Source organism: Zeus faber (assembly GCF_960531495.2).
Source record: "Zeus faber genome assembly, chromosome: 13".
NCBI classification, from domain to species: domain Eukaryota; kingdom Metazoa; phylum Chordata; class Actinopteri; order Zeiformes; family Zeidae; genus Zeus; species Zeus faber.
The window spans coordinates 15,250,294-15,278,266 of NC_137198.1; the positions used below are offsets into that span (position 1 = coordinate 15,250,294).

A 27,973-nucleotide genomic window follows, 5' to 3' on the forward strand; every position below is an offset into this window, starting at 1 on the left:
ACATCACATCTGAGGGACATACGTGTCTGTTTACTCCCAAACAAATACAAGTATCTAGTGGATATCTACACCAGTTAAAATATGTATGACGATGTGTATGCCAGGATGTCTCCCATTTACATGGCAGTAAACTCTTTCTGAACTCCAGTGATCTTGACTCGTTACTATTACATGCCATTTCAATGTAAACGTTATGGGAAATGATAAATATGAGGACTTGGAGCTCACATATATTTTAAGTTCTTGTTAAAAGTGTGGCAGTAGAACATACGATATAAACCTCGCCTGCATCTGTTCACTATGGAAGAGAGATTAAAATGATAAATGGACATTAAAGGAGAATCATCATGATTGAAATAGTTCATAAATTGAGAATAAACACACGAAAAAAAAATCATTTTTTAATCATAATTTTACAATGGAACTTTATTTTTAATCGCCTTTGGTAATCGTGACTTTTATAAACCTTAACGATTTTAAGGACATCGTATAATGCGAGAACCAACACAACAAGTAGACAATAAAGTCACCTCTCTTTTCTCGGCGGAGTCCCTTACCCCCTTCCGTTGTTGCTTCCGGTCTTCGCCGGGCTACAAACCGAGCGCTCCCCAAGCCGCCGAGCCTGCCCCGAGTGCCCCGCCCCCGCGAAACCGAAACAGACGGAGTCGGAGCGGAAGCCTGAGCTGCCCAGGAAGCGGAGGGTCCACTCCGCCACGCCATTTCAACACTCGCCTCGGCCAGCGGACTGCGCGCACACACGCTCCAGGTAACCTACGACGGAACCGTCCCCACGCGGCTTCGGGCTCGATCAGTTCGGCGGGAGCCACCCCCTCAGCTCCGTGCGCAGTTTCGTTGTACTCGCCCAGGCCCGAGCGCGGCCTGCACCGGGGGAGGCGGGCGCGGGTCGGAGACTCACCCGAGCAGGAGGCTGGGTCACCGGCGGGGAGAGGGCCCGCCGGGGTGGCTCTCTGCTCCGCGCCTGTTTAGTCGGGAGGGGGTTTTGTGGAAGTAAATGAAACGGGTGTGGTTCTCATCATAGCATTACCAAGGAGTGTGTTGGTATCTCACACTTGTATCACCTGTTTAATCGCATTTGGACAGAACAAGCAACTTGCTGCGGCTGCCCAGCGTTAGCTGCTATTAGCGCGTTCATGCCAGCGATAGATAGATAGATAGATAGATAGATAGATAGATAGATAGATAGATATTGGCAGTATGCAATGAACCTAAAACATTTACAAAAAAAAATCACTATAAAATAAAGAAAAAATAACATAACATGTGTCAACAATTCACTCTGTCAACAAATGGAAATTGATGTCAGCACCAGTGAGAATAGTGAGTGAGAATCGAAATATAGTTTATCTGTTTATCTTTGTTGTTTGGTTTAATCCCGTGTGTGTGTGTGTGTGTGTGTGTGTGTGTGTGAGTGTGTGAGACCAGTCGGGCTGCCGCTGAGTCTCCGTGGCCGCCCCTCCTCGCGTCTTTCTATCTGTTGCATGTGTGACTTGGCAGCTAGCCGCGTTAGCCCCCTGGCCGCAGCGCGTAGCTTCGCACATGTGTGTTGCTGGGCGTCGGGCAGGTGCCGGAATGTCTGGTCCCGTGGTGATTGCTCCCATTCACCGATGACCAAACGGCGGTTCACCTGGCTCTCCCGGCCAGACTGCTGGAAAGGCGTGGCGTGCCAAGCAGGAACATTCAGTACTTTTCCTCTGATAGAACACGGCCTTGCTTCAAACGGGCTTATCAGTGCTAGCGGGGTAAATCTGGAAGAATGGCTTTTTTTGTTTTGTTTTGTTTTCGTCCGTTGAAGGTTTTACTCCTGTTTATAAGACGCTTCCCCGATATAATAAAGTCTCGGATGTAAACTTCACTGGGACATCCAACTTCTTTAGCTGCTTGTTGTGTCTCTGATCCAAGGTATCTCTATGTTGATATCTTTGATCAGCACGTCTTTGTAATAAAAATGCTTTTTTTTTTTTCTTTATTTTATCTTTAAGCATGTTTACTTAAGCCTTATTGAAAATCATGTAAAAATAAAACTTTATGTCCTAAGTTGTTAACCCCATAATTCAGCCATTGATGAAGACAAACTAGCTTGTCCACCTTACCTACAGTTTGAAGTGTTCATCCACTTGAAATTAGTTCACTTTTACAGGACACTGCATCTGGCAAAGATTGTACAAGAACAGGTCTCATTAGGCTTATGATTTAAACAAAAATGCAGTTAAACACGTCAGTCGTCACAAGGTGTTGACACGAGCAAAAATATTGAAATGAGGAAATGTTTTTCGGATGAGCGGACTTCGTCAAGCTATGGCCTATTCCATTCCAGGCTTCTGCCACCTTATCAGCCCCCGGCTCTAGAGGAGAGTATTCCCTAATTCAAAGCTTGTTTCCGTGTATCTAGATGTAACCCGGATATGTCGCAATTAGTGGCGGAGCTCGTGATTGATTTGCAAGTTGTGAACTGTACCCACGGTCTCTGCTTATAACCAGTCGGTAAGCTTATGAACACAGTGGTTTTCAGGACCGATAGTTGTCAGGATTTCTCTTGATGTCTAGTCCCTGCCAAAGCAGGCGGTCTGCCCAGCCAAGTGGCTAGATTCCGGGGAGCCAGTGGCCCGAAAGGGCTTTGTCCCCTGGGCTCGTTTCCATGCTGGGACAGAGCTGTGGCAGCAACAGGAAACTTTTGCACCTTCCACCCTGTGAAATAAAGTTGAAAGTAACTTTGCAGACCTTGAGTGTTAGGCTTCTTGCTCCACCCTAGTCGTGTTCACAGCAAGAGGCATTCACTGGCACAATTGTCCAACCCAGAAAGGGACTTTCTTAGCACTTGTAATACATGTGTTGTTATTTAGGGCTAGATTATGAATTGTTGAAAATAATAATAAATGTATTGGCAACGGTGCTTCTAATTCTGGTTTGCTACATGGTATATATGTAGCTGCTATTTATTTATTTGTTTTCTTTTATTCACTTAATGTGAAAACACCTGAGTTCACCTGGTTTATTTTTTTATGTTTTAAGTTTATCCTTTCACCTTTTTAATGTGCTAGCCTTGATTTGAAGCATAGTCTTTACCATGGAATTGTTTTTTTAATCACTTTTGTGCTGCTAACGTCGGCAATAGCCTTCAAGTTAGGTCAGAGATAGGATTACTGTATATAGGAGATAAGTGCATCAGGTTTAATAACAAAGGCAGAGGAAAGCTATTTGTGACAACTAAAAATTAAAACACTTGCCTTTACATTGAAATCATATGAGTTCCTATTATCGTATGAGTTATGATTATACAATCTCTTTATCGCTGAACAAACAGGACATTTTTTTTTTTTTGCTACAATGGAAGCATATATATATATATATATATATATATATATATAAAATTTTTTTGTTTGTTTTTTTTTTGTTTGTTTGTTTTTGCAAGCTAGACTTTAGTGTTTCCCGGAGTGATGTGGGATGTGGTTTCCTTTGGTGACTGGATAAGAAAGGAGCGATAAGTAAAGGAGATCAGAATAGGTTGTTAAAAAATAACCATGAGAACAACCAACAACTGTTTTTCGATTATGCCAGAGCTATTCAGAAATGTCCCATAATGGAGTTCTATCATGGCCTTGTGAGAAAAGGAGCTCTGTATGTCTAAAAGGGCCCTGTGCTTCCTCAGAAATAGAAACAAGTAAATGAAGAGTTGTTATTATAATTATTATTACTAGTGCATGCCTGTTCAGCCCCCCACCGGCTCGCTGTTTATTAATATTATAAATGTGGTGTGTCCAAATTGCACCAAATTTGACACTCCACGTCCTTTGGTCCCCCGCAATACACCCGCTAAGTGTGAAGTAGAACGGATGAGCGGTTGTCGAGATAATCGAAAGACATGATCATCGAAGAACATACATACAGATGGACAAATTCTTGCCTTTATAGTTAGGGTAGGTTACTACTAGGCCTACATGCCAACACGATTATGTGCGTCAGTCGGCAAGCAATGTGAGGCTTCACGTGTTGATCAAACGGCTGGAGATATAACCTGTTAGGCCCAAAGAAACTGGGCAGGGGAGAGTTATTCTTAAATGTATTATCATGGGTAATCTGCTTAATCCAAATTACCTAAGAGGCCCAGTATAGGAGAACTGTACACAAAGCTAACTCTAACCAATGTTGATCATAGAGCCACAGGGAGGGCTTAAGCTGAATGAAAAGGGCGTTCTATATATAATATACTGTTATTTTTGAACACCATTCTTAAGCGATAAACAGGACGGAAGCAGAACAAAACATAAAGCAAAGCATCCTCTCAGCTATTATGCTGTATACTATGTGTGCCATAAGAAAGTGTTTTCAAAGTAAACTATGTTTAGGAAGACAAAATGGTATATATAAAATAATACTGCAATTAACCAGCCTCCTGCTTACTTTGAAGGCTGGTACATCAACCCTTTTCAGCTTCTGCTATAAAACCAGAATGACCTCAGGATTTGTATTAATGGACTTCATAGCTGAAGATTAGCAATCAATCAGTTGTTCATGATGACTTGAGGTGACAAGTTAGAATCTAGTCTATTCTGCCTGGCAGAATCTAGGCTAAGTTTATAAAGATCCAATGGAAATATATCAGTCAGAAGCTAACCTGGCTAAAATTGAGTCTTTATCAGCCCAACACAATTGACAGCGCGGTACAATATGCACATGCAGCCTAATACGGCCTGCCGTCTGTCAGGGCGTGCAGATTGGATGACAGCCGTGCCTCCCATGGCTCCGAGCAGGACAGCCAAACTGCAGCGGCAGCAGACGTCAGTGGGTGACATTTACACGTGTGTGTATTTTAGCTCCTTGCAAATCCCTCCTGTGTAAGTTTAGAATATCATCTTTATACGTCAGGGTTGAATGAGGGAAGTGATCGACAGTTGACGAAGATGGGATTTCCTGTAGCCTAGTTGGCCTTTTTTGCCACAGTCCCTTGTTACTATTGCTGTTTTTGATATCACTTATCTTACATTTAGTTAGAGCTATTGCCTTCACTGGCATGCCTTTACTTTTATCGTACAGTTTTTATCAGTCTGCGCTCTAAGAAATTGCATCTCTCCCCGTCTGTTTTACGAGGGCATCAGACCGTGTAGCCGGAGTAGCTAGCGAGCTAGCGTTGTCTAATAGGATCATATCACTAAGTGGGCACGAGCAGAGTGTGAGGACACACAGCCCTGTTGGTGTATTAATCTCCCCGTAAGGCTTACTCACACCTGCTTTCATGTCAGACTAGCCTCTATTGTACGGTTTGAACAGTAGTCTGTGGAGACTCGTACACTGAAGGGGGTACTATACGCTGTGACACATCATATCCTATGACGCAAATGCATGTGTATTTAATCTCACTATAAAGGAAGGAATGTATGTCCTTTGATCATCTTGACAACCGTTCATCCGATGTACTTCACACTTGGTATCCCCTCTGTACTGACAGTGGGCAGACACAGGTTTTTATTGGATGGAACGAAGCGGGACAGTCCATTAACTCAGTTGTGTTAATAATAAAAAAAAAAAATTTTAAAAGTGATTCATTCATGTAGGAAACAAAGGAAAATAAATAGATCCAAAATATAAACACAGGCACGGGAGTCAGGAACCGGCGCGCACGGTGCACAGCTGTCTGGAGGAGAAATAAAAGCCTCCGCTCCAATTCTCTGAGTTAGGTTTGGGGATGCCAAGGTGAGGAATTTTTCCCACCGGTTAATAAACTAAAACCTATGGTGGGGGCGGTGGGAAAGTAATGTAATCGGTGCATGCCCTAACAGCAGTAACGACCCTACCATAGAAGTAAGAAACTAAGGAAATGAAATAGATCTCAATCTTTCTCTATGAGGTCATATTAAATATTTGGGTATTATAATCACAAGATTTGCATATAGAGCGGGGATGTGTCATCCGATCACAAGTGGTTACTCGACAACTCTTGAGCAGAGAGGGCGAAAGCCCGCCCCCTCTCTCTCTCCCCTTCCCCCACCCCCTTCTCTCTCTCTGCTCCAGTTTCAGAACACGGTAAAATGCACTTACACTGTTTCAAGGCTCAGATTTTTCCAGGCGGATTAAAAAATATATATAATCTGCCATCAATGTCAATCGCAATCGATGGAGTCGATCACAGATTGGCGATTTAATTGTAAATCTCCCCAAGCCTACACAGGACTGAATCAGACATTTTGTTAAACTGGGCAGTTAAGATGTCTTAGAAAGTCTTACATTTTGAACGCACATGTACAAGTTAAGTAAAATGTTCACTTGCTAGTATGCAATATGGTCCTCATCAAGCCAAATTTTTACAGAGTGTTTTTATTTTTTATTTTATTTTTATGTTTTTTTATTTAGGTTTTCTAGGTTGGTTGATTAATTGAAGTGTTCATTTCTTTATTTTCCTCTTTGTCTTGTGCAGAATGGCGGTGGACATCTATGACTCCCAGTACCTTCTCATCCTGGCCCCATCGCTGGTCATCGCCCTCATGTTCCTCTTCTTCTGGCTCTTCATGAAGGAGACCTCCTATGATGAGGTGCTCGCCAGGCAGAAACGTGACCTCAAGCTGCCACCATCCAAGCCAGACACGCGCAAGAAGGGCGAGAAGAAGAAGAGCAAGAAGAAGGAGAGCACAAGCGGCGGAGGAAGCAGCAGCGGCGGGGGAGGTGGTGGAGGGGAGTCGGAGGAGGATTTGCGGGACTTTGATGCGACCGACCCCGCCAGCAGCTCCTCCCCTGAACTCGAGGACGAGCCCCTGCATGTGGCTCCGCCGACTCCCACTCCCGCGCCTGTGGTGGCATCAACTGAGGCTCCTGCTGGTCTGAGGGAGAGGAAGAAGAAGGAGAAGAGGGCGGCCAAGGCAGCTGCAGCCGCCGCCACTCCTCCTCCTCCTCCTCCTCCTCCTCCTGAGGAGCCAGAGGTGAACGGCTCCAAGCCAGCTAGCCGCAAGACGGAGCCCACGCTGGCTGTGAGCAAACAGCCCAGCTCCATTTCTCCCCAGCCTGACGCTCCGGTCCAAGTCCAGGTCCAGGCTCTGGTCCAAGCACAGGTCCAGGCTCCAGTCCAGGCTCCGGTCCAGGCCCAAACACCCCCGCAGGCCTCTGGAAAGAAAAGGGAGAAGAAGAAACAAAAAGTTGAGGCAGGTGGGTTGAATACGAAGATGGAAGTGGTTGTCGCAATTTGTCTTCATCTGACAACCATTAACCTTGTTCCTGTAGGTGTTTTGAACACAGCGAGACAAGTCCAGTGAAGTCCATGGTGGCTTTACTGCAAATATAAAATTTACTTGTAGTCAATCTTACCCAGATTCCTGTTCCAATTTCAACTCTGACTAGTATCAGGATAGAGACGACTGTCCCAAAAATCATTTTAATTACAAGAAATCTTTATAATGGGCAATGTACTAATACATTTTATTTATTAATTAAATGAAGTGCTCAGAAACCATGGGGATAAGGACAGGTATATTGCCAGAAAAAGACTGAGCCATGTAAAATAAAATAACTGGCAGGGGATGAGGGGAATGATCTGGAAATTCGGTTAACACGGAACAGGAAAAGAATCATGCCTTAATGGCACGGTATGACTCTCCCTGATGTATATTCCTGTCTAGTTGAGGAGCAACAGCAAGAAGTCAAAATTGAGCAGATTGCAGCCCCAGCTCCAGTCAAAAAGGAAGCTCCCCTTACGGCTGAACCCAAAGTTCAGGATGGCGCTCCGCCCTCCACCACCAGTGGCAAGAAGAAGAACTCTGCCAAGAAGCAAAAAACCGAGTCTAGTAAGTTTGATAGACTAATCCTCGCAGATTCATACTCAATTGTTACTTTTTATTTTTTTTAATTTTTTTCATAAATAAACTTTTCTACAACTCCAGTAGATGAGGCCCATGTGTTGGTCGACTCTGCGGCTCCGACCAACCACCAAACATCCCATAACGACGACATGCCATCCAAGGGAAGTGGCAAGAAACAGAAGAACGAAGCTGACAAAGGTGACAGGAGTAAGACATGATCAACAATACTTTACAAAGAGCGCGAAGAATAGGGATGCATGGATACCGGTATACTTGGCTTAAGTAGTTGTACTCATAAAAATGGTGCCATACCTAGAGAGAGAGATCATGTTCTACTTTTGAAACTTTGTGAAGGCTTCATGGTATATTTTGAAAATAAAGATGAAAAAAAATAACGTGGCGCAGATAATTACTGAAAATAATAAGACACACGCACAAAATTGCTGACTTATGATTGGTATTAGTATCTGTACTCTATATCAGCGAGCGCCAAGAGTGAGAACTCTGTGAATGGCATCTGTGCATCCCTAATAAAGAACTGGAGCCTTTCTCCCCACTACTCTGACCAGACACTGACTTATGTCTTTTTAATAAACAATCTTCCGCTTTGCGTGTGAGCAGAGAACACGGAGATGAAGCTGAAGGAGCTTCTGTCCGGCCTGACCAGCCTGGCGCTCTCAGAAGCCGAGGCCGTGAGCGTGATGTCCCTCCTCCGGGAGAAGAGCCCCCACGCCCTGGACGCCTGGCACAAGGTAGGGGTTGTAACACCCTCTGTGTATTTTTGCAAAAATGCTGTTATTTTGATGTTTCTCCCCCATGCCCTTTTGTCCACCTCCAGTCTGCTGCCAAGGCCGATCCCGCCACCCAGGAGAGGGAGCGCCTCCTAACCACGGCACAGGAGGAGGCTTCCATCGCCAAGGACAAAGTCAAACAACTCAGCCAGGTCCGGAACTGCTCCTCTTCAACCTGATGTGATATCCATGTTCTCAGTTTAGTTTTTTAAGGCCTTATTTGGACTTTTCTCTGTCCTCCAGGAGCTTCAGGTCGAGAAACAGAAGACGAACAGAGCCGAGTCGATGATGAGGGATCAGCGTTCAGCCATGGAGAAGGAGCTGGGAGGGATGCAGGCCAAATCCCAGGGCAGCTACCAGGAGCTCCAAAATATGCAAATTAAGGTGAGCCCCTTTTGTCCTTTTTTGAGGGGAGTTTATAATTGTTCTTTTTATCTTTTTCATAAAATAATTTGTGTAAGTGGTGTTTTACCTTAATAGGTGTGTTTATTGAGACTGTAGTTTGTGTGTAGTTCCAGCAGATGAGGGAGCAGATGGACAGCCAGATCACCCGACTGCAGCAGGAGAACAGCATCCTGAGGGACGCTGTCAGCTCCGCCACCAACCAGATGGAGAGCAAGTCAGTACCAGAGTAGAACTGTAGACCCCGCAGTGGCCTGGAAATTAGGGTTGGGTTTAAAAACAAAATTATAATAATAAGGGTACAATTCGATTCCACTCGTAACTCGTAATATTGATTCTTTTGTTTGGAAGTCACTGTATGAAGCTGTTCTTCCACTTCAATTAAATACCACCAGAGTAACAAATGAATTGAAATATTACATTTCTGTATTGGACTGTAGGTTTGTCCAGTGAAATGTTTTTGTAATTCACATCAGATGGTAAACCGAAAAAAAATGGTAGCAATTCTCATTATGTATAAAATGTCAATATATCGATATTAGAATCGTCGGAGATTTAAATGAATCATGTGACCCATTGGATCGAAATCGGATCTTGAGATCCTGCCCAATACCCAGCCCTACTGGACACGATCCTGAATTACTCAGAAAACTGAAACCACATGCTTGCAGTTCCAACATTCATATTGGTTATCCATCTCTTTTACTTCTTACGGCTACTCAGTCCTCCCTTTTTATGTGTCGTGTAGAAGAACACATTTAGAAACTTGCTGGTAATTTGTCAATCACGAAAGCGGTGTTCACAATTATTTATACTAATGCCATTATTGTCATTTATCATGTCCAGTTTTGTTTTTTTGTTTTTATTTTTTGTTCCCAGAACAAAGCAGTTCAAGTATTTTACTCTTAAGATGCTGTTATGTTTGAGTGGTTGAACAATGCCCTTTGGTCTGTGCGCATGGGGCGGCAGGAACTCTGCGGAGCTGAACAAGCTGCGTTCCGAGTATGCAAGCCTGATGAAAGAGCTGGCAGACAACAACAACAAGCTGCAGCAGGAGGAGCACCAGAGGAAGACGCTTGAAGTCGGCTACAAGCAGAGCACTTCTCAGCTCGAGGTACGCTCGTCAAGATACAAAATGGTGGCCCGGCGCGTTGTCTCAGCTGGCAATTTTTAGTGGCCTTGCTTTCTTGGATTGCAGAGAAAAGAGCAAAAACAGAAAAATGTCCAAAGCAGACATCCCTCTGACCAGAAGACAAATGTTCAGACCCTCAAATAGGGCGCCAAACTCCTTGCCGCTGCCGGGGTGTTTATAGGGTTGTCTGGCTGGAGAACTGCACTGAAAATGGTTTGAATGCTTTGCAGTCTCCCAAAGTGGAATGATAGACCATTGGATGTTGAAGGGAGGGAGGGGGTTGAGCTGAACAGAGTCTGGTAGTGGGAGATTGTGTTGGGTCAGAAGGTGGGGCCGATTGGCGCTTTTGTACCAGTTCGACCTGGAGTATCTTCTCAGTCTGGTGAGTTAAACTTACACTGATGAAGGCAAATAACATTTTCATTTAAAATGTTGACATGGTCGTTGTCTCCATTTACCTGAACCAAATTCCAACTTTCAAATCGTTTTCAAATTCTGATCCATGAATGATCTTTTCATGCGTTCTGTCTCTGTGTAAATGCTTTCCTTCCCAAATAAAGGGACAATCTAGTGAGGGCCAGGTAGTTCAGCAGTAGCACTTAAGCAACATCTGTATTCTCCCTTGGGCCCGGCACTGCTCAGAAACACACTCGCTTGCAGCAGACCGAGACGGTTTGGATAAAGATTGTTCCAAATCTCCTGTTCACCAGGCTCAACTACAGGACGCTAAGAGAGTCTGGGAAGAACTCCAGAAGTACCTCCACAATGTCAGTGCCGAGCGGGAGAAACTCCAAGCTGCTAAACAAGGTGATTAGAACATACGGCAGACATCATCCACAAAATCGCCGTCAAAACCAGATTGAGAAAGTGACTTTTTTGCGTGTGGGTGCATGTTTGTGTGTGCGTGTGTGTGTGTGTGTGTGGCTCTGCCAGAGCTTCAGAGCCAGCTGCTGGCGGTGGAGACGGAGATGAACAACAAGAACAAGGAGATCCAGAACCTGCACAGCAGCCTGACCGAAGCCATCGTATCCAAAGAGTGTGTGGAGCAGAAGGTGATGCAGCTCCTGGAGGCGTCGCAGCACAGCATGCCTGACGACACCATGCAGGCCCAGGTCCAGGTGAGGGGCAGCGCAGGCTCATGCTGCTGGAAGCGGGCAATAAAGACAAAATCAAACACATCTACGGATAATGTCTAAATAGCATCATATTTCATCAGTAATCTATATTTTGCAGGTTGGCAATTGGTGTTTTTAGAGAATGTATAATATAAGTCCAGGAGAGAGCGTCATTCAAGCTATTTGGCTATTTGATTTACTTGGATGTGACTAAACTTTACATGATTAAGAGCTTCAGATATTGTACTAAATGCAAATAAAGGTACTCCACAGTTGACAAGCTTAAATGAAAAGCCTTTTGCATTGGCATGGATTCAAGAATCTTGAGCCGTTTGCTTCAAGGACATGTTGAAAATATGTTCATGCCGGTCGACATTTTGTACGAGGCTTCAGTGTGTTGCAGGGAGGCATAAGGAATTCATTAGTTCACTGCTGTGGGTGATATCTACGAATACACTCTGACATTTTTTTCTTTTCACAGGAGCTCTTGAATGAAAACAAAGGTCTTCAAGTGCAAAACGAATCTCTGCAAGTCCAGAAAGAAAGCCTGCAGGCCAAGCTCTCTACGCAGGTATGTAGGCTGTGAGACCCCCACCCCATGTAGGTTAATGTGAGCGTGTATGTAGGCTAATGAGCTAATCTCCCGTTCCCTCATCCAGGCCACCCATGTCTCCCACTTTGAGGAGCTGCAGAAGCTGTAAGAAACAGAATATATAGTACATGTATCGTTTTAAATATACACTTGATTTTTATGGCTTGGGTTTGCCGTGCTCCCTTGACGGTGCTTCTGCTGGGTACAGGTTGGCTGAGAAAGAGCTGCAGAGGAAGAGTCTAGAAGATTCTCTGAACGCAGAGAGGAGCAGCGGGGCCGGTAGAGAGACCAACATGCAGGTACAGTCGGGAGATGTATACCCTTACATTCAATAAATGTACCAGAAGTATAAAACATATATTTTTTAATTGGTAATTTCACAGAAGCATGGACAAATATCATTACTAGATAGAGCCAGTAATCCAGACATTTTGTTCAACAGTAATCGGGCATACAAAATGTTTCTTCAGAGCCTGGCTTAAAACTGTTAAAATTGCATTGGTCACCAAACCAAAACCATTACTGCGTACTGCGCTGTATTGCTGTTCTGTTCAGTGTTGCTGCATTGCTGTGCGGTACTGTTGTATACTGTACTGTATATCCCCATACTCACTTTATTCACATGCACTTTACTGCACATATCTGTATATACAAATAGCCTATCCCATATATATATATATATCTTATTCCCTTCTATTTTGTACCCCCACTTTTTATTATCTTTTTGAGTGTTATTTTATTTATATTATTCTATTCACTAACTGCATTACATTTTAGGAATCGGTTAGTTTCAGTTAGTTGCTAGGTAGGAATTTGGTTAGCTATTATGTTCGGTTTAGTAACTATTGTGCATAATTTCCGGGTGCGTTGCAAAAACATTTCACTGCATATATGTATGAAAGTATGTAGGTGACGCATAAACCTCTTGAATCTTGAATTTATTGTACATTTACGTTCATAGGTATGCGATTCCACTGCAATCACTGTCATTGTTCAGCCCATTGCGTGCATGTTGGACTAAACACATGGTCGCATACTTACCTGTACTCTCCCTGTTGTGACCCTTCCTGTCTCTACCCTCCTCAAGGCCATGCACAATGAGAACATGTCACTGAAAGCAGAACTTCAGAATATGCAGGCTCAGATTTCTGAACAGGTCAGCCGTGTCATGTTTGTTTTATTTCTTTCTTCCTTTCTCTAAAACATTGGGCCGCTGTTGATATGTTTTCTCTGTTTGACAAACCTGCTCCTCTCTTGCCCCGCAGACTGCCTCCCAGCTGACTTTGGACCAGATCCAAAAGAGGTGCGTGACAAGAATGAAGCTCTCAAAGGAATGGCCGTCGTGTTGTGTCAGTCACAGCATAATGTGATGCGAATTCGAGGCCAGTTGCAGACATCTTTAATAGAGAAAAACATCAACAATGTGGTTAAAAAAAACAAAAAAAACTCTTCTCCACAGCGTTCAGGAAAGAGAGGAAAACATCAAGACAGTGGAGGACTTGCTGAAGACGGGGCTGATTGAGGTGGCCAACAAGGAAGAGGAACTCAAGGTGTGTCTGTCTGTCTGTCCGTCCGCCCCCCCCCCCCCCCCCCCCTTTTTGGTTTTGGAGTAGCGGGTTTAGAACGAGTCAGTCCAGGGCAGCAGAAAACAAAAGCTGATCCAGACAGAATACACTGACTGCACTTACATCAGCATCCCCCTCAGTGACTCTGAAATCCTCCAACTGTACTGTAATCACTATCGCAACACAGTCAGAACCGCATGAGTAAACGCCTTGTGTTGTCACAGGCCGTAAGGGAAGAGAACGAGGCGCTGAAATTGGAGACGGAAGCCTTGAAGCGTCAGAATGCACAACAGGTGATTTTATTTGAAATGGATGGATAGTGTCTTATCAATTAAATGTACCCTCTGCATATTCTGGTGTATTTAGTGAAGATACTTTTTTTATTCATAATTTTATTTTTATTTTTTTCCATTTTCAGACAATTTCCGAGTCAATGGTTGAAGAATTAAAAAGCAAGTAGGTTCAAATCTAAACATCTAACATCTAAACTTTTACTTTGACCAAAATATCTGCTATTGTGAGAATATTATTTTTCGTTGTTGTGCTTTTGGAGCCCTGATGTGTTGCTGTCTCATCATTCGTTTGTAGGATGCAGGAGAAAGACAAGCAGCTGAAATCCATGGGGGAACGTTTCCAGGCGGCATGTGACAGTAGCGCTGACAGAGAGAGGACCGTTCAGGTGTGAATTTAAGTCCCCATCTGACATTGTATTTTTTTCTTTTTTTTTCCTCTGAGGATGCACCGATTTATCGGCCGATATTTGCCTTGTTGACTGCCATCAGCCTATTGGCAGTGGCCGTTGTTTATCTGTTGGGTCGCATCGATTTTGCTCTGGCTAAATGTTGCGCTGGTTATTTGCGGTCTAACTTGGACAACAGTAGCCTACCCGGCTGCAGATATGGGGACGATCCAATAGATTGTAAAGCCACTTTTCCGCTGCATGGTACCGGCCAACTGGACTCGACTTGCTTTTGGTAGCAAGTAATTTGTTTTCCACAGCAGATAGTACCCATAGCGATGCCACATGAAACTGCCGTGGCATCATCTTCAACGCGACAGACACCGGAACAATGGAGGATATCGAAAGGGATGGTGTTGAATAGTAAATAGAAAAAATTCCGGCCTTCTATAGTAGCTAGGCTATTTACAAGTGGCGCGTTTGTGCAGGATGTCCCGTGTCTTGCAATGATGACACAATGACGCAGTGACGATTCCCTCTGACCAATCAGTAGTCTGCAGTGTTTACCAGCCATAACAGCTGCTGGCTGGACACGACTCTGGCGTGATGTAAGTGGGCGACGGGTGCCGTGCGTAGGTGTGGTTTGTTTTAAAATCCAAGTGAAAGAAATTGTTGGCTGTGTGGGTGTTTTTTCCACTGTCTCGGGGAAAGGTCGGCGAATTGTGGTTTGTAAGACATGTCCCAGTGACATTTCAAAAACATTGGCACCGGTTATCGTATACATCTACTCTACTATCGTAAACATCTGTATTGGTATCGGCCCAGAATTTCACAATCGGCGCGTCCCTGCTTTCCTCTTATTTAAGGCAGATGTGTGTGCTTGTTTCAGGCTCTGGAGCAGCAGCTGGCTGCCCTGCGGGTGGAGACGGAGCAGATGCGACACAGGGAGATGCTGGAGGAACAGACTAGCGCCAGCAACACCGCCCAACTCCAAGAACTCCAAGCCCAGTAAGTCCGTCACCAACACCACAACAGGTTCTCAGTGGCGGGGTCACGTGATACGCACACGGGCTCCCAGAACATTTCCAAGACTGATATATCGATATTTGATTGCTATGTTTTTGAATTAAAAAGATTTGTGTAAATAGTTTTAAAATGTATCATTCCTAGGCTGGGTTATAAAAAAAAATTAGAATTGTGCAGCCATTTTCCATTAAAATTCAATGCAACCATAGTCACAACTGAATTGATATATTGATAGATATTTTTTTCCTGTAGACTGAATTCATTTTGTGAAATATTTTTTTAACGCACGTCAGATGGTAAACTGATAAGTTGGTCGCAGTTCTCATAATGTATAAAATGTCAACATCGAATCCGGGCATGGGCCAAAAAAATGTGGCTCCCTTAATAGTCCCCTGAACAGCCAGAGCCTGAAGTAGCACCTTTGTTCTCCAGCTTGGCCTTTAAGGATACAGAGATCCAGGCGCTGCAGGTGGAGCTGGAAAACAGGACCCTGGAGGTGAGAAACACGGTGGAGCAGCTGCAACTGCAGGTGAGGAAGGACACGCTTTTTTTTCTTACAGGAAGAATATTTGTTTGACTTAGATATATTTATTTATCTGTGATCTATTGTGAGGATTATTTTAGAGAATTGCTTGGCCGACAATGATTGACAATGCAAAACTAATAATTTGAGATCAATAATTCAAGAGAAATAATGATGATAATAATTTGCTGAGGAATGGTCGTCTGTCTCAAATCATGACTCCAAACTCAAATTGACTATAATATGAAGTTATTTTTTAAATGAAATACATGTTGCTTGTTTGGTTTTTCATTATTATCATTATTACTATTGAATTGCCTTGTATTAAACCGCTGTTATTTATTATTGTACTCCAACAGCAATCCCAAACGGTGGCACCAAGCCCAGAGCTTCTCTTAGCGTGAGTGCAATTGCAAATTTTATTAACATTAAACAGCGTTTCCAGGTTGTTTTTCCTGTTTTTTGTTTCTTTCTCCATCACAACTGATATACGACTCGGCCTGTCAAAGCTCCTAATTCGCTGTATTCCCCGATCGCCAGGTTGTCTGAGAAGGAGCGGCTGGTTTCTGACCTGCAGAGCGAGCTGGCAGAGCTGAAAGACTCCCTGGAGCATCATAGGAAGAAGAACAACGTAGGTTTCCTCCAGTGCGCTGGCGACAAGTCCTACGATACCCAGAGAGAGACCCCCCTCCCCCCCGCCCCTCACCCTGTCTCTCCCAAAACGCTCCTCGCCATGCACACGCTTCCCTGTTGACCTCCCCCCCTTAGTCTCCCCATTGCCTCTACTCTCGGCTGCAAAGTGGTATTTTGTAACTGAGGAATCAGCCTTTTGAGGTTTTCCCTCGTACAGCGTTGGTGCACATCAGTACTCCAGTATGTTTGGACGCTCGCGGCTGCTCAGCCGGCGTTGCGTAACGGGGCTCGCGGCCCCCGTCGAGCTCGCTGATACTCCGTCACGGTCAAGCTTGCTTGCCTGTGCTTGTGATTTTGCATTAATCGCTCCCCCAGCTTTTTCTGTTCAAGATGAGAGTGTTGGGAGTATTCCCAGCCGAGCTTTGTTTTGTTTTTAGTCTATATTTCAAAGATTAATTGAAAGATAAATTTAAGAAAGTTTGTTACTTTGCACCATGCACCTTGCCTTTCTGCACAAGCGGTGGGTGATTTATGCAGCCTGTTTTATTGGTCACTTTTGGCAATCAGAAATTGGGGATTTATCCATTGTCCAATGTGAACACACGCACCAGACCTTCCCTTTACTGTTTGGCGCAGCAAGGAGTGGCCCACTTAGTGATTTTAAATTCAGAATTACTTCTAGTTTTGCACATGGAGCGTCACTGATTGCTTTTGTCCCGGAGGCTGAACTGAAAGTAGTATTTCTCTGGGACTGACTGAAACAGGAGCTTCGGGAGAAAAACTGGAGCGCTATGGAGGCTCTGTCAGCCACCGAGTCCATGCTTCAGGGGAAACTCAGCAAGGCTGTCAAGGTTCGACACCCCACTTCCAGTCTGCTTCACGCTAGATCCAAATCTGATGCACCCCCCCCCCTCCAGATACTGTTTTTTTTTTTTTTTTTTTTGCATAATTAAACCAATGAGATTTCGCTCTTGTGCTGCCATCCATAACACTGCTGCATACTCATTTTACCCGCTTCCCTCTCCTCCACCTTCTACCTGTTGTTTTAAGCTGTTTAACGATGCTTTTCCTCTAAGGAGTCGCAGCAGTTAACACTTGATTATTACTTTTTTCCTTGCATTAATACAGATTTATTCTCTATTATTTAATGATGTCAATAACAACTGACTCGAATAATAATCAAATAATGGTGAGAGGTGGATGCTTTTAAAATAAGTGTTTGGTGGCTGAGAAGTGATCACATTGGATGTCATCAGAGATTCATGGTGTCCATTATTCTATCCCTTCCATGTGACCCTCATTTCCCAGCATGTGTTCTTTCTGGTTTTGTGACATCCGCGCTGTTTGTATTTTTCAAGATAATCTACCAGACATAAGAACTTGTGATTAAATCATGAGATTAAACGTCTTTTGAAATTAACATGTAATCGCAAAGCAAATTGGATTAATTTTAAAACGCCGTCAATTCCTAAAGATGAGACGCCATGTTTATTTTATTTTTTTGGTAGTATGGTAAGATTAAACAAACAAACAAAAAAAAAAAAAAAAAGAAAAGATTGCAGTTCCAAGCTCATTTAAATCTTTCCATTACTAATCCTTAGGTATTGAAAAGGGTTTTCAGATAGTTAAACTATAAACCGTTTTAAGTCCAGTTTATATTTTGGTTCCCCTCCACCTCCAAACCACGTGTAGCAGTGAAGGGTACATGCTGAACTGTCAGAGCTGCAGCTGCCCGCTGTCATCGAAATACAGTAGAAATGACCCTTTGAGAGCCGAGCCAGGGAGTTCCTTGCCACCTGTTGTGTAGCGTCAGGAAAGTGCACGCCAGCTTGCACGAGAACCAGCGCGCGGCACGGCCGTGTTCCCACGCTGGTGTGACGAGCGGGGGACGTGCCAGCTGGACGACGCTCTGTAGCCGTCTCCCTTCAGGCCTCAGAGCCACAGTCCTACGGGGGTTCATTTCAAAGAGCTGAAAGAGAGAGGGCTTATCAAAAGCTGAAGGATGCATCAAGATCATACATGCATGCATGCATACATACATATACACACTCGTGTCTTTATCAGGGGTGGGAGAACATGCGTAGTGCTCAGTCTGTGGTTGCTGGTGGAATTGCTGAGTTTTTGATAAAGGTGGGTTTTTATCCATGACCACAAAAATAATGATGTATATACTAGTCAGTGAACACATTTTACATTACCCTTGACCATTTTCCTAATGGTTGCTCACACTGGTAGATTTATTTATTTTTTTTTTTTTTATTATTATTTTTTTTTTTTATGTCTCTTAGGTTTTGGAAAATGCTAACAACATGGTGAGCAATTTTAACTGGTCTCTTATCTTTCTTTTGTCAAAGTTAGTATTTATTACTCGTTATTTTTGCCGGAAGTGCCGTTGCATCAAAAAGTACAAAATCGTGCAAAATATAGTATGTGTGAACAGGATATCATTTTAAAGTAGGTTTCTCACCACATCCTTCAAATTTCCCAAAATAGAGATGATATAAGAAAATACATATGAAAAAAGCTGAAACTCAATTTCTCACCTTTATGGGCCTTGAAATAATTTTGTCATCTAAAATGACACTACAAATATTAAAGAAGAAATTCCTCTGGGGATTGAAGTGGGCTAGTTGTGCAGATTCTCGTCATGCCTGCACAGATGACCCCTGCGCCTGCCAGCAACGTGTGTTGATCCTCGTTGCTCTGTCTTTCTGTGTGTCCACCCCAAACCCTCCGTCACCCTCTTTCCAGGAGAACCAGACGGTGTTGGAGTTGTCCCAAACCGAGTGTCGAGATGTGCTGCACAGACTGCTTCCAGACGTGCCTCTGCCCAAGGAGCAGGTACAGTTGATAAAAAAAAAAAGAACTGAAGAACTTTTCGAAAACACCAATCGCGTTGGGATTTTATAGACAATGTAAATGGAAGTTATGCCTTTTGTTGGTTAAAATGTCCTCCGTTGTCTACGTTCTCCACCAGAACCACCGGGAGTGGCTGCAGCGCTTTGAGAAGGCCGCAGCGGAACAGTCTTGTTCCGCCCCTGCATCAGGGGACCTGGAGGTAAAGCAGGCCGCACACTGTTGACTAGTGGGGGGAAAAAAGACGGGAAAAAAACCTTCCCTGCTCTCAAACTCAAAGTTTGCTCTTACAGAGTACCCCGAGCTGGGGTACGAGACCAGTACTTTTTTTTTTTTTTTTTTTTTACTGTACCATCATGTGAAGGATTGAAGCATCCAGTTGAATAAGCATCCAAATTATTTCACACTAATACATTTTGAAATTTTTTAAATTATTCAAATTTATTCAATAACTGTACAATGAAGTATTTGGGCAGTTTTATTTTTAACAAATTGCCAGTACAGGAGAATGATTACAGTGAGGGAAAAACCTATTTCATTGTTCACATGGACACCTGACTGTTGACAGACTTGGAAAAATTGTGAACCTATCCGCTAAGACTTTTGCTGATTGGCTGGCTTGTATCTGCTGTGGTATTGGGCCAATCACACATCGCATTAAATTAAATAACGCTTGCGGTGATTTGCTGTAAGCAACACCATACAAATACTTTTTTTTTTTTTTTTCCCTCCCCTCGATCTGGGTACAAAAAGGATCGAATGCAGGTATCGTTTGACTGGACCAGTTTCAATACTACTTGGTATTGGGTTAATTCAGTTGATACTTAAATGTATTGAGTACCAATACCCAGTCCACTAACCGCAAGGTCTTAAAAGTATTAAAGGTACAGTGTGTAGAATTTAGTGGCATTTAGGGATGAGGTTGCAGATTGCAACAAACTGAATTCCCACCCTCTCCTCCCCTCCCCTTTCCTCTCCAATGACGTAGGAGAAGCTATGGTGGCCTTCAGGTTCCATGGGGAGAAAAAAACCCTCTCTAGAGCCAGTGTTTAGTTTGTCCGTTCTGGGCTACTGTAGAAAAATGGCGGTGCAACATGGCGGCCTCTGTGGGAGGGGACCCGCTCCCTATGTAGATATAGAGGGCACATTGTAAGGTAACGAATACATGATTCTTATTTCCATGGGATTACGCACTAATTCAAACATAGTTATGAATATTATATTCCATTTCTGCGAAGTCAATTTCACACACTGCACCTTTATTAAGAAAAATAAAAATTGAATTGCCTTGAATTTAGTATTCTCAAAATAAGGCCTGAAAAGTATTGAATTTCATTTAAGAAGTATTGAATTAATTTACAAATTCAATCTTTCAATTCCTTTCGTAGGATTAAATAAATACTTTAACACTATGAATAACCCGTCTGGTCGCTCACCCGTCAACATGCGAATTCCCTGCGCTGTGTCCGCGTTGCAAAAGAGAGATGACCAAGTGGCAACTTAAACTCTTCAAGAGACAGTGCACACTCATCTCAGTATAGATTATGCAAACACAAGTTAATATAGTCTCACTTTTATCTGGATGACATTTCAAACAAAAACAAGCGGTGAAGCTGTGAGGTTTGCAAGAGATTTAAGTGAACATTATTTGTGGTTAATAGGGGGGTTTCCTAGTTTACGTTGTGTAGCTTTTGTTGCTTTTGGTGCAATTTCTGCGACTAACCTGGACCCCCATGCATTGCTGCCTGCGGCTATATTTATTATTATTATTATTGAAAGGTCAAGCCCGCAGGCCTGGAACCCTATTGTTTTTTCTTTGATTTTTATTATTATTAATCTTCTTGACATTTTTTGGGCTAAAAGTATCTGAAACACGACAACCGCAGTATGCACTGGCATTGGCTGAGGTCTCGTTGGAACCGGGAAGTTTCAGACCTCTTGTGGTTCAAATTTGATCAATATTGATGTACATGTGGAGCAGTAATTAGTGAAAAATCATTGCAAATTTACCGGAAGTTGAAGAAGGTTGGCGCACCTTGATTAGTTTGAGGAGCAGCGTGCTTTGTGACATCAGCCGATGTTGAAAGAAGGAAAAAGCTGTTGTGGACCAGTTCATGTGTAGATCCAATGGTTTGGACAATCTGTGTCGGCATCGGACGTACAATCTGAATCGTTTCGGTTTGCACCTCTCTGCTTCCCGTCGGTAGGGGAGGGAGAGGGAGAGAGAGAGGGAGCGCGCCATGGAGAGGAGTTGGGGCTCTTAATATGCATTTTTTCATAATGCTGCGACCTGTGGTTCTGTAAATCCTCCCTCTCCTCTCAACATCCGCTGATCGGCAGCGGCACTGAGCGCTGCTTTATTATCCACCGAGGTGTAACCCAGCATTTCTGAAGTGGGAGAGTTATAATAAAGCACAAAAATGTGACCGTAATGTTAACATATAAGAAGACACATCCAACAGCAATTGGTCTGTTTTCACCTGGCAATCAGTGTCAGATATAGTTTCAGAATCTGTGCCAGTCAAATGTACACACCCGATACTGTGCTTATAAAATGCTCGTACAATTGTACTCGTAAAAATGCTCCAGCGTGATGTTGAACGTAGTTGATGATCAAAAAAGAGAGTGAAAGAAAGGAAATGTTGGCTGTTTGGAGGTACTTCAAGGTAAACAAAGAAGATCAGATAAATTATTTATCGCCTGACAGTATTAAAACATCGTGCAGACTGCGTTTCTAACGCTGTCACAGCGGAGGTCCGATCATGATGAAAAGTTTTATTTAAAAATAATAATAATAATAATTTTTTTTGAAACTTGGGAGTCACTCAGTGAAACGAGTCGTTCGATTTGATTCACTTGATTTAACGCACCATGAGGGAAGGAGGACTTGCAGTGAACAAATGAGAAGAGTCTGCCATTAATTGTATTTGTTTATTTTTTTATAATGATTGCAATTTATTTGCAAAGTACCATAACTTTAATATGAATATTTAACAATGATATGAATGTATATTTGCACTTAAAGTAAAAGACTTTCAGTTGAAGTTTGAACTGGACATTTCCATGTTAGTTATATATTGTGTCCAGTTACAGGTTGAATTCTACTGAAACTTGGTGACAGTCCCATATTCTATTTTATTGCAACTCGTTGACAGTTTCATGTTCTGTTATTGTTCCATCGCGAATAATGAACAATAACAAACAGTGTCAAAATCAGTAATCTCACTATTGTAGTAACTGAATTGCAGCGGTAGTTCGTCTGTGCAGCTGCCCAATCACGTGAGCGTGATCAGATTAGGGGATGTATTTGTCATCGACATACAGCAGATCACAAATCAGGATCTGCAGGTCAGACTTATAATATATAATAATCAAATAGGAATCGGCCAAGAAAAGTGCAATCGGTGCATCTCGAGTTGGTAAACATGTTCGTAAACTTTAAGAGATGATGCATTTCGGGGGTATATCCTAATGATATCAATGTGTATACTGTATGTAGTAAGCTGTAGAAGCTCTTATACGATGTGAATAAGTGATGGAGTCATTTAGCTGCAGTAACTCAAACGCCACGGAGACTCCCTGTTACACTGTTGTGGTACTCTAGATATTCTCCCAAGGTTGGCAGGTCTGTATTGTGTACTGAATGAGTCTTATAATACAATGTTTTATTAAATTAAAGTAATTGGTAAACAATTATTTTCTAGGGCTTAAAATCCATACTGAGTTTCCATTATACCCATCATACTTTTGCCAGTGTGGCCATGAAGTTGGCATTAAATTTAATACCAAGTGGTATTAAAGCCTTTAAATTGAACGTACCCCGTCCTTAAAACCCATATGTCCTTGTTGTCCCACCAGGGACTGACTGGGAAGCTCAAGGACTCAGAAGAAGCCCAGAGGGTCCTGCAGAAGGACTGCGAGACGTACAAGAAGGTTCTGGCTGAAACGGTGAGCGGGGGGGCGGGGCGGTCTCCCGGTGAACCCATGTGGGGGAGTAGGGTGGGGGCGCTTTTCTCACGGCGCTGCTCTTCCCGCTTCTCCCACAGGAGGGCATCCTGCAGCGCCTGCAGAACAGCGTGGAGCAGGAGGAGTCCCGCTGGCGAGTGAAGCTGGACGCATCCCAGGGAGGGCTCAGAGAGGTACCGTGCCGCTCGGATACCACATCCTATCACTTCCTTATCAACATGTTATCCATTTGTCGCGTGTCTCCTGCCCCCTTTTTTTATTTATTATTTATTTATTTTATTTTAGATGAATCTGAAAGTCACAGCACTGGAGCAGGAGATCGAGAGACTAGGCGACGGAGCCGAGTTGGAAAACGTCAGTTCCCTCAAAAGCTAAACGCGCCACTTTGTTTGACACGGCATACCGTGGCCGTAGCGCTGCGGCTTTCATCGCAAACCGTGCGAGACTCTTAAATCTCTCTGCCTGTGCCCCGGCAGCTGAGACGAGACAGGCAGCATCTGGAGGGCGAGCTGGACAGGGCCGAGCGAGAGAGCGCCACCTACGTCACCGAGGTCCGAGAGGTAAGACGGCAGCCCGCCAGGCTTCCGTGCAGCGGGGCGAGTCGACGGCATCCCGACATATGTCTGTGTATGTTTGACCACGCACGCTCCCCCGCGCGATGTCGAGATACGATCTGCATTGTCGGATGCGTTTTCAACACGGACATCGAAGCTTACCGCAGATTGCCAACAAGCAGATGATCTAGAGTAGTATTTTTTTTTTTTTTTGTCGTTTGTTGGCGGTGTAGCGCTGACCCCCCATCCCCGTCACATGGTCCTGCCGCATAGTGAACGTCGGCTTTGTGTAGACGCCTCTTGGCATCGTTACTGTACAGGGTTCACACCATTGCTCATCGCACTGCTCAAATAGCATTAGCCGCCTTAGGCGCTCACCCCCTGCCCTAGCTAGCCCATCACCGTTCTCAGATCCTTGCTTTATTTAAGTTATTCTTGTCCAGAAACCCACCGCTGCCCATTTAAACACGCCGTCTCAACTTCATTTCAGCTCAAAGATCTCTTGACTGAATTGCAGAGCAAACTTGACGGCTCATATACAGAGGCCGTCAGGCAGAATGAGGTGCTGCAGTTGGTAAGCGTGGCTCCCCCGTCAATAAGCTCCTTTCTTTTAGTTTTTTTGTTTTGTTTTTTTCTTTCTAATTTTTAATATTTTAAGACCTCTCCCCCACCGCAGCTGGACAGCAACGTCTCCACACTCACTGCCACAAGGCGGGGCACTCGAAAGCTCTGCCACCATTCACAACCTCTTTTAGGATCCTTGAGGGAAAACTCTGTTCTTTTAGCAATGTAAACCTTTTTTTTTTTTTTTTTTTTTTAACTCGTTTGGAAGTCAATCCGGGTGATTGGCATCAGACTCTGTTAAATTGATCCAGCGTTGAGAGAACGGCTTCAGAAGCAATTGGGTAATTGCCTGGCCGAACAACACGGTCCCCATTGCCCCATTGCGTTTTCCATTAAGGTTGTGCTTGGGCTCAGTTTTTGTGGACGTGGAGTAAACGAGTTTCCAGACCTGGAGCGGTTGTGAATGATGGCTCCTCAATGACACACGTTTCTTTTTCTTCCTGCACATTGTCACCTCACATCTGCTCATTCTAACTATCACCAAGCTTCCGGTAAAACGCTTCCCGGCAAAATAACCGTGGAGGAGGAAAGAAGCTCCATGTCGACCACCGGCAGGAACCATCTGACACCTTTCTAACATTCAGCCATGGGCCTCCAAACAGATCTGGCGTGCATGTGTCTCATCTATTTTCGTGCCACCCATGTCTGTCGACCTTTTAATGTGTTTGATATTCATTTCAAAGGCATTTCTGTTGCTACGAAATGAATAATGGCATCAGTAGTCAGTGCTTTGGCACAGCTGATCAAGACAAACCAGTTTGTTTGTCGGTTCAATTTATCTATCTCCTTTGGTGTATCTTGGCAGGAGACTGAACAAACCCTCTGTGTGTGTGTGTGTGTGTGTGTGTGTGTGTGTGTGTGTGTGTGTGTGCGTGTGCGCGCGCGCGTGTGCAGCATAAAGACAGCAGCATTTATGCGCAGCATAAAGACAGCGCGTCACAAGGCCCGCCAGTGCATCTAAACATGTGTTTGTTTTAAATCCCAGCTGAAAACCCAGCTGACAGAGACTCTGTTCAAGCTGGAGACGGAAGAGAGCGAGAGGCAGAAAGTGGCGGGCGACCTCTACAAGGTAGGACGCTCCGTGGAGGCGTGGTTCAGTGCTGAAGACACTTTGTGGTGAATTGGACTTCCAACGACTAGGGACGCGCCGATCCGATTATCGGTATTGGTGTCAGTCCGATTCTGACCAAAATTACAAGTTTTAATTCCTACTTTTAATATAAAGTTTAATTTAAAAGTTAATTATAAGGGGGGGGGGGTAATCCAATACAGTCCATGAGCCTAAACTATCACATAAATGCTTAACTAAAGTTTGAGGGACACGCTGTAAAGCGAGACAACCGGCATCACGGCCGGCGCACACGCAACACCGACCGTGAAGCGGCGTAGATCTGGCAGGTGCTCACAGTTGCATGGGCGGGCGTGAAAAAGCGGCGTTGGAGCCGTCCCCGCGAACGACTGACGGCGGTCTCTCCCCTGACCCCCCCCCCCAGGCCCAGCAGTCTCTGGATCTAATCCAGGAGGAGCTCCTCAAGGAGACGGGCAACGTGGAGCGGATAGAGAACAGCAGCCTCTCGTCGCAGACGGTAAGGACGCTCAGGGCATCCGGTTGGGGGGGCACGGCGTCCGGAGGTTTTATCGCGAAAAAGTAAAAAAGCAAAAAAAAAAAAAAAAAAACCTCTGTCCCGCAGGAGGAGATCGACAGGAAAGAGAAAATGGCCGCGGGACTGAACCAAACCGTCAGGGAGCTGCAGCAGCTGCTACAGGCCGTCAACCGGCAACTCACCAAGGGACAAGAAGGGGTGAGGCTCGGCTTAAATCGGGGATTCTCTTTTTTTTTTAATTTTATTTTTACTTTTTTATTTATATGTATGTATTTATTTATTTTTGCCGACGCTCATCTCTCCGTTTGGTAGAATTGAACTCGGTGTTTGTGTTTCTTTTCAGGAGGCTGATAAAGACCTGCCTGACGTATAGGTAGAGGAGGTTAGACCCCACCCTCCCCTCCCTCCTCCTCCCAGAAGCCACCCCGACCTCAACACAGAGAGAGCACCCCTGCCACCCTCTGTACACCACCACCACCACCACACCATGCGGTCACCCCGAACCTCAGCCTCACCCCGCCCCCCTCCTTTCCCCCCTCCTCCTCCTCCACCTTCCAGCTGACGGAGCCAGGCTCTGGCAGAACAAGCCCAGGCTGGCAGCAGATCAGTCAGGGGGGCCCCGCTACCTTCAATCAAACACTCCAAAAAAAAAAACCCCCACAAATAAAACAGGATCGTCGTACTACACCTTTCTACTACTTTGCTCTCACTACATTCCTCTTCCGAATTCTCACCAGTGTAATCACCTAGAGTCATGCAAACCGCTCGTGGAAACCTCCGTACGTTTAGCGCACCGATATTTTATTTATTTTGCAATGACCTTATTAAAAAAAATAATTTTTTTTTGTTTTGTTTTTTTCTTTGTCAACGGGGCAGTGACACTATTTCTTTGTTTTTGTCGCCGTCGCCATTGTCTCCCCCCCCCCCCCCCCCCCCCCTTGACTGAGGGGAAACTTGTGGGTTTTTCAGTAATTGTTGAGTTAATGTGTCTGTTAAACGTACCGGTTAGGACCTGCTGAACTTCACAGGGTTGTCGTTTTTTTCCCTCCTGTCCTCAACTCAAACTATTATCACAGCCTGTGCATTGTTTATCCATGAGCTCATCATACCCATGCATACCCCTTTGCTCGGCATTGGACGGGGCAGGCGGTCTCAGTGCCACCACCGGTGTGTGTGTGTGTGTGTGTGTGTGTGTGTGTGTGTGTGTGTGTGTGTGTGTGTGTGTGTGTGTGTGTGTGTGTGTGTGTGTGTGTGTGTGTGTGTGTGTGTGTGTGTGTGTGTGGTCGCACTGCATCTCCAAAGGGAGGGAATCTTGAGAGGAGAACGCCGGGTCCAACAAGTGTAGAGATTTTTAAGCCTACTGTAACTACTCTAGAAATAGGCGTCCGATATCATCTGTATTCACCACTCGCTATATTGTTGCTAATTTCATTAACACTGAATATTTTGTTCTTTTGTAACAGGTGACAGTTAATAAAAGGGATGCTTGATTATTCTGCCCAGTGTCCTGTGTCACGAATATCTATTCTACAGCGCCGCTTTACCCACACTTACTTGTTTCCGCCACTGCATGTCGCCAGTGTTCAACTTCAGTCAATTCTTTTTTTTTTTTTTTCCCCCCCTTACCCTTTCTCTAAATATCCTTAAATAAGCTGGGTGTAGTGGTGTGAGCGGGAGTAGCGCTTCTATTTTTGGAATCGTACCTATATGTACAAATATGACTCGTCCTTTTTTCCTGTTAAAAATAAAGCATGTTTGTCATGTTTACGGCGTCCTTCTAGAAATGTATATGCGGACGTTTAAATGGCGGATGAGGTGCTCGTACCACACCGTAATGCTGCGATTATGTCGTGGGGGGTTTTTTTTTTTTGTTTAGTTTTTTTTTTGGGGTGTGACCGGTTTCCCAGGACGGTAACATGCAATCCCTCGGAACAGCAGTTACTTTCCCGACCCAACTGAGGTTGTGCAACAGATACGGCACCAGGAACTCTGGGTGCGAAAGGAAATTGCAACTGGGAACTGTAATAATAGAAATATTTCCACGGAGCGCTCAGTTCCTTGGCGGTAATATGGGAAATGTACTCATACGGGCAGATTGCCATAAAGATC

The 27,973-nt window shown here is 44.2% G+C and overlaps 1 protein-coding gene across 7 annotated transcripts; it reads left to right on the forward strand.

The window, feature by feature from the left end:
• The first annotated feature begins 651 nt into the window (after positions 1–651).
• Positions 652–27,362, forward strand: ktn1 (kinectin 1). 7 transcript variants are annotated; one of them, XM_080012875.1, is made up of 36 exons: positions 652–766; positions 6,431–7,152; positions 7,623–7,787; positions 7,884–8,009; positions 8,424–8,554; positions 8,641–8,745; positions 8,837–8,977; positions 9,106–9,212; positions 9,965–10,109; positions 10,838–10,934; positions 11,061–11,245; positions 11,724–11,813; positions 11,902–11,939; positions 12,043–12,133; positions 12,922–12,990; positions 13,100–13,137; positions 13,294–13,384; positions 13,624–13,692; positions 13,818–13,855; positions 13,988–14,078; positions 14,968–15,086; positions 15,537–15,633; positions 15,987–16,027; positions 16,168–16,258; positions 17,025–17,111; positions 19,012–19,101; positions 19,238–19,318; positions 22,975–23,064; positions 23,163–23,255; positions 23,368–23,436; positions 23,559–23,642; positions 24,127–24,210; positions 25,246–25,329; positions 25,754–25,846; positions 25,952–26,062; positions 26,208–27,362. In XM_080012875.1, the coding sequence occupies exons 2-36, from the start codon at positions 6,432–6,434 to the stop codon at positions 26,235–26,237; spliced, it is 3,882 nt and encodes a 1,293-aa protein (XP_079869001.1). In that variant the 5' UTR covers positions 652–766; position 6,431; the 3' UTR covers positions 26,238–27,362. The 7 variants fall into 7 exon arrangements, with proteins under 7 accessions (XP_079869001.1, XP_079869003.1, XP_079869002.1 ...); XM_080012877.1 differs by having other exon boundaries at positions 7,884–8,000; XM_080012876.1 differs by having other exon boundaries at positions 7,887–8,009.
• The last annotated feature ends 611 nt before the right edge of the window (positions 27,363–27,973 follow it).